At 50.0% G+C, this 9952-nt stretch overlaps 1 protein-coding gene across 1 annotated transcript; it reads left to right on the top strand.

The window, feature by feature from the left end:
• The first annotated feature begins 7809 nt into the window (after positions 1-7809).
• id2a (inhibitor of DNA binding 2a) lies at positions 7810-9517 on the top strand. Its single transcript, XM_072457928.1, has 3 exons — positions 7810-8161; positions 8300-8360; positions 8928-9517. The coding sequence occupies exons 1-2, from the start codon at positions 7838-7840 to the stop codon at positions 8354-8356; spliced, it is 381 nt and encodes a 126-aa protein (XP_072314029.1). The 5' UTR covers positions 7810-7837; the 3' UTR covers positions 8357-8360; positions 8928-9517.
• Positions 9518-9952: the final 435 nt, after the last annotated feature.

Consider the following 9952-nt stretch of genomic DNA (forward strand, 5'->3'; position numbering starts at 1 on the left):
CTCCATCACCTACACCACCTGCTTCACCTCCACACACATGTTAATCACAGCTATATCACTTCCAGCACACCTTCATCATCCCCATCACCTACACCACACCTCCATCATCTCCAACACACCTCCATCACCTACACCACACCTCCATCACCTACACCACATACACCACACCTCCATCATCTCCAACACACCTACACCACATACACCACACCTCCATCATCTCCAACACACCTCCATCACCTACACCACACCTCCATCACCTACACCACACCTCCATCATCTCCAACACACCTCCATCACCTACACCACACCTCCATCACCTACACCACATACACCACACCTCCATCATCTCCAACACACCTCCATCACCTACACCACACCTCCATCACCTACACCACACCTCCATCATCTCCAACACACCTCCATCACCTACACCACACCTCCATCACCTACACCACATACACCACACCTCCATCATCTCCAACACACCTCCATCACCTACACCACACCTCCATCACCTACACCACACCTCCATCATCTCCAACACACCTCCATCACCTACACCACACCTCCATCACCTACACCACATACACCACACCTCCATCATCTCCAACACACCTACACCACATACACCACACCTCCATCATCTCCAACACACCTCCATCACCTACACCACACCTCCATCACCTACACCACACCTCCATCATCTCCAACACACCTCCATCACCTACACCACACCTCCATCACCTACACCACATACACCACACCTCCATCATCTCCAACACACCTACACCACATACACCACACCTCCATCATCTCCAACACACCTCCATCACCTACACCACACCTCCATCACCTACACCACACCTCCATCACCTACACCACACCTCCATCATCTCCAACACACCTCCATCACCTACACCACACCTCCATCACCTACACCACACCTCCATCATCTCCAACACACCTCCATCACCTACACCACACCTCCATCACCTACACCACACCTCCATCACCTACACCACACCTCCATCATCTCCAACACACCTCCATCACCTACACCACACCCGCATCACCTCCTCCACCCCTCCACCACCTCCACCCCCCTGACATAAACGTTGATAACCATCACCCACACCTCAGAGCGCTTCACCTAAACCCAGATTTAACCTCTTCACTTCCAGGACAAAGGTTGTACCACTTCTAACACGCTCTGCACAGAGGCTCACGGCTGCACGCTCGTATTTCAGATGTGTTGTGAAACCAGCGCCTAATTCCATTTGTACAGATAAAACACGAGCAGATTACCTTCTACACGTTCTCTCTTTGAGTCTGAAAAGATGGCACACGGCCACATCCTCCCACAGCTTCTTAGTTCATTAAAATACAGATGAGAGCGCGGGCCAACACGACGCCTCCCAGCTAATCCAGCAAACACAAACATCACATGAATTATCTGTAATGGAGAGGCCTGTGTTCTGGCAGCGCTGACGGAGAATGACACAAATACAGTTTATTTTGGTAAATATTTGGATCTCATTTTATTCTTCGCTTCATGTACGTAATTATCTGGCAAATATAGATGCGATTGGAAAAGCTCTGCCTTTTCATCAACGGCTGTAAATGTCTTTAGATGCACTTGCAGCAGTTCCATTCCTCTGGAAAAACACTCACTTTCACCAGGAAAAGTTAGTAGTTGACTTTGGCTTGTCAAAGTGCACTGAAGGTAGAGACGTCCTGATAGAACGCTCCATCGTCCACCTGTCTGTGGCCCGCACACCACAGCTCCACGGGATCCAACACGGTGCAACAAAACTGTGACGAGTGCATCTCTGCGGCGTGGCAATCCCATCTACTTAAAGTGCTATTTATTCAACACACCGCCTTTTAATGTCTCATCTTGGCAACAGCGCATGAAATCCAGCACCTTAATTCCATTAGCTCGTTACTCCAAAAAGTCCCAATAACCTACAGCTAACTGCAACACGCAAACTGAACCTGCACCCATCGCCTCTGTGCCATCTTTATGACACCATCAGAGCCTCCAACTGCTGATTCATTCTGTTCTTTAGTGAAGCTACTTCAAACATTCATGTTGTGAGAGCAATGTTTAGAACACAATCACAACGGAGACTTGGAAACAGGTAAATGCTGCTCTCTGGTTCATGGGATGCTCTCTGGTTCATGGGGTGCTCTCTGGTTCATGGGGTGCTCTCTGGTTCATGGGGTGCTCTCTGGTTCATGGGGTGCTCTGGTTCATGGGGTGCTCTGGTTCATGGGGTGCTCTCTGGTTGATGGGGTGCTCTGGTTCATGGGGTGCTCTGGTTCATGGGGTGCTCTGGTTCATGGGGTGCTCTGGTTCATGGGGTGCTCTCTGGTTCATGGGATGCTCTCTGGTTCATGGGGTGCTCTCTGGTTTATGGGGTGCTCTCTGGTTTATGGGGTGCTCTCTGGTTCATGGTGCTCTCTGGTTCATGGGGTGCTCTCTGGTTTATGGGGTGCTCTCTGGTTCATGGGGTGCTCTCTGGTTCATGGTGCTCTCTGGTTCATGGGGTGCTCTCTGGTTTATGGGGTGCTCTCTGGTTCATGGGGTGCTCTCTGGTTTATGGGGTGCTCTCTGGTTCATGGGGTGCTCTCTGGTTCATGGGGTGCTCTCTGGTTCATGGGGTGCTCTCTGGTTTATGGGGTGCTCTCTGGTTCATGGGATGCTCTCTGGTTTATGGGGTGCTCTCTGGTTCATGGGGTGCTCTCTGGTTCATGGGATGCTCTCTGGTTTATGGGGTGCTCTCTGGTTCATGGGGTGCTCTCTGGTTCATGGGGTGCTCTGGTTCATGGGGTGCTCTCTGGTTCATGGGATGCTCTCTGGCTCATGGGGTGCTCTCTGGTTCATGGGGTGCTCTCTGGTTCATGGGATGCTCTCTGCTTCATGGGGTGCTCTCTGGTTCATGGGGTGCTCTGGTTCATGGGGTGCTCTCTGGTTCATGGGGTGCTCTCTGGTTTATGGGGTGCTCTCTGGTTTATGGGGTGCTCTCTGGTTCATGGGGTGCTCTCTGGTTCATGGGTGCTCTGGTTCATGGGGTGCTCTCTGGTTCATGGGATGCTCTCTGGCTCATGGGGTGCTCTCTGGTTCATGGGGTGCTCTCTGGTTCATGGGATGCTCTCTGGTTCATGGGGTGCTCTCTGTTTTATGGGGTGCTCTCTGGTTCATGGGATGCTCTCTGGTTTATGGGGTGCTCTCTGGTTCATGGGGTACTCTGGTTTATGGGGTGCTCTCTGGTTCATGGGGTGCTCTCTGGTTCATGGGGTGCTCTGGTTCATGGGGTGCTCTCTGGTTCATGGGGTGCTCTCTGGTTTATGGGGTGCTCTCTGGTTCATGGGATGCTCTCTGGTTTATGGGGTGCTCTCTGGTTCATGGGGTACTCTGGTTCATGGGGTGCTCTCTGGTTCATGGGATGCTCTCTGGTTCATGGGGTGCTCTCTGGTTCATGGGATGCTCTCTGGTTCATGGGGTGCTCTCTGGTTCATGGGGTGCTCTCTGGTTTATGGGGTGCTCTCTGGTTCATGGGATGCTCTCTGGTTTATGGGGTGCTCTCTGGTTCATGGGGTACTCTGGTTCATGGGGTGCTCTCTGGTTCATGGGATGCTCTCTGGTTCATGGGGTGCTCTCTGGTTCATGGGATGCTCTCTGGTTCATGGGGTGCTCTCTGGTTCATGGGATGCTCTCTGGTTCATGGGGTGCTCTCTGGTTCATGGGATGCTCTCTGGTTCATGGGGTGCTCTCTGGTTCATGGGGTGCTCTCTGGTTCATGGGGTGCTCTCTGGTTCATGGGGTGCTCTCTGGTTCATGGGTGCTCTCTGGTTCATGGGATGCTCTCTGGTTCATGGGGTGCTCTCTGGTTCATGGGGTGCTCTCTGGTTCATGGGGTGCTCTCTGGTTCATGGGGTGCTCTCTGGTTCATGGGGTGCTCTCTGGTTCATGGGGTGCTCTCTGGTTCATGGGTGCTCTCTGAGGTGGGCTCCTCAGTGCAGTGAGGTGGTGTTTGCCTGTGTGTTTGCAGTGAAAGTAGTGAAAGGAGAGATACAGTGACAGCTGTGGCTCACTGATAGGTGGGCGACACATATCTTAACGTGTGATGCTTTGCCAATGGGCAATATTGCCCAAAAGACAAACTGTGGCCAACTTTTCCACTCTGCCAACTGGTTGGTGGTTTTTGCGCAGGCCAAAAGATTGAGTTTCATCACTAAAGTTGAATTTTAATAACTTTACATTGTTTTGTTTATTGGAGTTGGTATAATGTGCAGGTGGATTCTTCACCGTTGAGGCTCATTTTGTGCTCCTCCTCCACCTTCTGTTTCTCAAAGAGCCATTGTCAGTGGATGAAAAAAACATAATTCTTCACTAAACTTATGGTAAACACAAAGAAGTTGGGAAGTTTAGAGAGCAATATGGTTGTGTGTCTTTTGGAAAAATGTGTGTGAATATTACCTTCAGAGTGTCTGCAGTGCCGCCATGCCATAACATCATTGTAATAAACGTTTATGTTTTCATGTGGTCAGTCTGTGACACAGAGTAAATCAGACAGAGATAAATATATTACCTGATCATTTTCCTCATTAGGAGTAGTTACAAATAACGTATAGTACAGTTGTAATAGATGTATAGATAGTTTTTAGATGTAATAGATAGTTGTTCAGTAATGACATTTGATGGTTTATTTTCATTGAAACATACTGTCTTTAGACCAGGTGAGGTCTGTGGCCTCAGTGTAACAGGAACAAAACCTGTCACTGATCTGGTTTTGTTCCCATCATGGATCACATACTCTCAGTGAGACACTGTCCTGTTCATGTGTTATTGGCCTTCTCCTCAGCTATTTGGCTTTTGCCCTATATAAACTGCAGATAACTGTTTCAGACTATAATCGGACAACAGGCACACTTGGAATACTCTGTAGTTAGTGATTGTTGACATGAGTTAGATTTTGTTAAACTTTAACAAGCAGGAAGCAGGAGTTCCTTCCATTCTCTTTATTGTCAAACACAACATTTGAGATTGCCTCATATTAAGGTTAATAAATCTAAGGGCTTTGTTAAACGTGCTCTTTGAAACAAGGTGATACAGGCTCCCAGGGGGTTGGTAGGGAACTAGTGTGAGCTGAATAAAGGTTCTGGAGTCAGGCTTGAGAGGAGAATGTCACTAAAGTTCCAGTTCGTGTACATTCCTCCACACTGTCCCGTGTCCAGGAGCGCGCTGCCCTCAGAGACAGAGGCCTGTTGTTCCCTCCAGCAGGTCTGCTCTGGCCTAACACCGAACCCGCCCTGGTTCGACTCCGCTGAACAGGATCAGCTGAGAACCCGAGCTCTCCCTCACAATCCCCGAAACCCCGTTACCGTGGAAACCGTCTGAGCGGCGCCTTGAGGGCTGCCGTGAATGGGGTGACGTCACGACGCCGGCGCCAGAGAGTCTGCTTCAAGACACACAGCAGCACGAGGGAAACAGCGGCACGGGTCCGCCCCGCTCCAGTGCTGCACATCTGCACTGCACATCTGCACATCTGCGCATCTGCACATCTGCGCACCTGCACATCTGCACATCTGCACATCTGCACATCTGCGCAGCGCACACGACAGAAGCGCAAACACACAGCACGTGCCGGGGCTCGGAATTCTGCCCCAGTGGCGCGCGTAAAGGTGGTCCAGAGGCTGCACTGATGCCATGTTCCAGATATGATGGGCCACGGCCTACAACACCCAGCCAAAACAGAGAGTGACATATTCCATTGTGTTTGGTCAAGCTGCTGCAGAAACCGTGCGTCAAATTTAAACAGATCGCGACTCTCCACGGTCTTCTTAGGACTGTCCTTCTATTCTAACCCCCAAGGCGCATTCCAAAGTCCACTGCCCACGGGGACAATTAGTGTCCACTGTGCTCCCACCAGCTCCAGATGAAAGAACCAAGTGCAGCAAACAAACGGGCCATTGAGGGAACGCTGTAGCGTCAATGGGATTAAATCAGCGCTTCACGTGTTCGAGCCGTGACTGAAGACAACACACATCAGGTGCCAACTAAGAGCATCATCTGACTCACGCCCCCTAACGTGACATAAACACGCATGACACAGAAAACATTAAAAAACAAAATACATTTGAGTTTAGGACGGCCGATCGTGAGTCAAAGTATATTTTTACTCTTTTTACACGACCTGTAGGGCCAATCCAACTGGACCAGTCCCCGGGACCAGTCCACACACACAAGTGTTCTGTCGGAATATGTGACTAAAAGCTGGCGCGTGAAGGCCTTTATTTTCTTGCTACAAACCAAAATGATAAACATGCATTTGATAAGATCGGTTTGAAAATCCATGTTGTTCTGGTTTTAGGCTCTACCAGGGGTCTGAGGTCTCTTTTCTGTGGCAAAACATATTTTTCCCCCAGAGTAACTTCCTGTAGCAGATCTTCTCCACTGTAGCTGCAGATGCATCTAGAATATCATTGGCCTGGTAAAGAACGGCTTTTGTGGTGTGGACACACACACAGACACACACAGACACACACACAGACACACACACAGACATACACACACACAGACATACACACAGACACAGACACACACAGACACAGACACACACACACAGACACAGACACACACACAGACACACACAGACACAGACATACACACAGACACAGACACAGACACAGACACACACACACACACACAGACATACACACACACACAGACACACACACACAGACACACACACACAGACACACACACACAGACACAGACACACACACACAGACATACACACAGACACACACAGACACAGACACACACACAGACACAGACACAGACACACACAGACACACACACAGACACAGACACAGACACACACAGACACACACAGACACAGACACACACACACACACACAGACACAGACACAGACACAGACACAGACACACACAGACATACACACAGACACACACAGACACACACAGATACAGACACAGACACACACAGACACACACACACACACACACACACAGACACACACACACAGACACACACAGACACACACACAGACACAGACACACACAGACACACACAGACACACACAGACACACACAGACACAGACACACACAGACACACACAGACACACACAGACACAGACACACACAGACACACACAGACACACACACAGACACACACAGACACACACAGACACACACAGACACAGACACACACAGACACACACAGACACAGACACACACAGACACACACAGACACACACAGACACAGACACACACACACAGCATCATTATCATCACTGCTCCACACCTCAGCTCCAGTCATGGGGCAGCCGTGCCCTGAATAAAGTCTCCAGTGCTTGGGGCCTGCAGAGGGCCCGTTAGAGCCCGCGCAGTCAGAGCCCGGGCTCTTACTGCTGCGCACACACACACTTGGCCATATGCAATTGACAACCATTAATTTTCTTGATCAGAAACAGGTAAGGGCTTAATTTTCCAAATTGCCCACCGGAGCTGCTGCGCGCCCCTTTGGCCCAGCCTCCAAATTACGTTGTCCCGGGTAACGCAGAGGAAAAAAAGGAGGGCTGTGGCGCAACAGCCAATGTCAGAGCGGGAAATGTGCTGATTGACAAGGCAAAAGCAGCGAATGAGCGGCTTTGTCCCGCCTCTACGGCACCTCCAGCCTGCTGCCTATTTAAGCTGCTCTGACAGCCCATAATCCAGTCTGAACGCTGGTCGTCTGGCGCAAATAGGACCAAAACAAGAACAAGAAAAACAACAACGCGCGTGCTGTTCCTTTGACTCCCGACGACATGAAAGCAATAAGCCCCGTGCGGTCTTTGCGGAAAAACAACGGAAATTTTTCAGACTTGGGGATCTCCCGGAGCAAGACCCCCGTGGACGACCCCCTGAGTCTGCTGTACAACATGAACGACTGCTACTCCAAACTGAAGGAGCTGGTGCCGAGTATTCCCCAGAACAAGAGCGTGAGCAGGATGGAGATCCTCCAGCACGTCATCGACTACATCCTGGACCTGCAGATCGCCCTGGACTCGAGTGTGGTGCTGTCGCGGACCCCCCTGACCCGGACCCCCCTGACCGCGCTCAACACAGACATCAGCATCTTGTCATTACAGGTAAACACACTCCGCGCGTCTTTGTGCGCGCGCCTCTTCTCATTTGCCCAGCTCAGACACGCACAAAGCGGAGCGCGCGTGCCAGGAAAGTAATCAATAACGTAAACACGCGCGCTTTTTTTTTTGTTTCTTTCGCAGTCCCCGGAGTTGCCCTCGGAGCTGACGGCCGATGACAGGCGGACTCTGCATCGTTAAAGCGGTGAGTAGGTGGTTGTTGCGTGTTTCATGTCTGCTGCTGCTGCATTCTGTCCACTGGGCTCGGAACGCACCGCCTGTCCACCCGCCTGTCCATCAGTCTGCTGCAAATGCCCTTCCCAGACGCTCCGTTTGTCCCGCTCCACTCCACAATATGTTTTCCCGTGGCATTTGGAATAAAGAGTCTAAACACAAAACGCGGAGGCTTTTCCGCCCCGTCGCCAGAACGGCCCCGTGGCCCCTCGTCTGTAATGAAGAGCATCTGCAACAGGGGGAATAATGGCTGTTTGGATTGCCGCGGCTATGATGTCTGCACATAATTGGTACAAGAAGTGGGTAGGCGCCAGCTGAACGGCAATTACGCTGATTCTTCCCCAGATTGTAGGCTCAAGTTGTGCGAGACGGAGCCGCGTGTGCGCGCGCGCTCGCGGGTGTTCTACATCTGGAGCCTCAGTGTTGGGAGTGTTTTTGTTCAGTGTTAAAGTGCGGCTTCCTCCCTGGCGCCGCTCTGTCCGGATCCCTGCCCTGTTTGCACTTTCTAAACACGCCTCTCTCTCTCTCTCTCTTGCAGGTGTCCAGAGGACGCACGGACACACCGCAGGCCGGAGCTGGACTCTACCTTCCGCTCACTCGGCCCCCTCAGACCCCCTCAGACCCCCAGACCCTCTAAAAGCCCTGGCTGGATTTTGATTTTTTTTTTTTTTTTTTTTTTTTTTTTTTTTTCTTCCTCTTGAGGCAAGAGACTTTGCTTTAAATGGGACAATCTTACGTGACGTGATTTGTGTTTGGACACTTCATGATTATTTAATTTAAGAGTATTTTATTTGCGGCACCTTTCTGGAGAACGGAAGGCGCGTGTTCTCCCAGTGCGGGAGCCCGAAGACTGTCGCGAGGATTATTATTCCAAACCCCGTGTCTGAAGTCTTTTCTGCGGCGGGGACGGAACACTGGTTTGTAGCTGTATAAAGTTGAGTCTTGTGAGAACCGTTGGCACGTTGTTTTGGAGAAACGAGTCAAATGAAATTGTGAACTCTTCTCGAGTGTTGATTCTGTACAGTTGCAGATATTTCTGCAAAAGTTTAATGATGTACTTATGCCGAAACTTTTTATAAAAGTAATGTAAATTGTACAATTTTTATAGAAAATAAACCAAAAACACAATGCAAATTTGTCTTATTTTGTGCCAGTGTCCTCAAATAGATGGTGCGTGAGATTTAAAAATTCCATTCGTCGGCCATAAATAACGCGCTGAGGGCACAATGTTGTCAGATGAAATATGCGGCCCACGTGAAATCTCTGAAGACTGCTCCAGGCTCATACGTTTAAAACCTAAGCTCCTGAAGTCCCACTCTTACTTTCCCACACGGCTGTCAGAGGGAAATCCGATTAGCTTTGGGTCAAACTGCTGGTGTGAGAAGTGGCATCAAATGCTGTTTACTTTAGGGTTTGTTGGTGCAACTTCTAATTCACAATAGAAATGCCTCTTTACCTCTTATTCAGACTATTCATTTTCCATCTTGTATAAGAAATGCGACTCTCAACATCTAGTGGGCTCTTGACTTTCACCAGTTCTCGGTGATTGAAACACTGTCTTGC

Source organism: Eucyclogobius newberryi, unplaced genomic scaffold (assembly GCF_026437365.1).
Source record: "Eucyclogobius newberryi isolate DKJ021-1_F unplaced genomic scaffold, fEucNew1.0.hap1 SCAF_21, whole genome shotgun sequence".
In the NCBI taxonomy this organism is placed as follows: domain Eukaryota; kingdom Metazoa; phylum Chordata; class Actinopteri; order Gobiiformes; family Gobiidae; genus Eucyclogobius; species Eucyclogobius newberryi.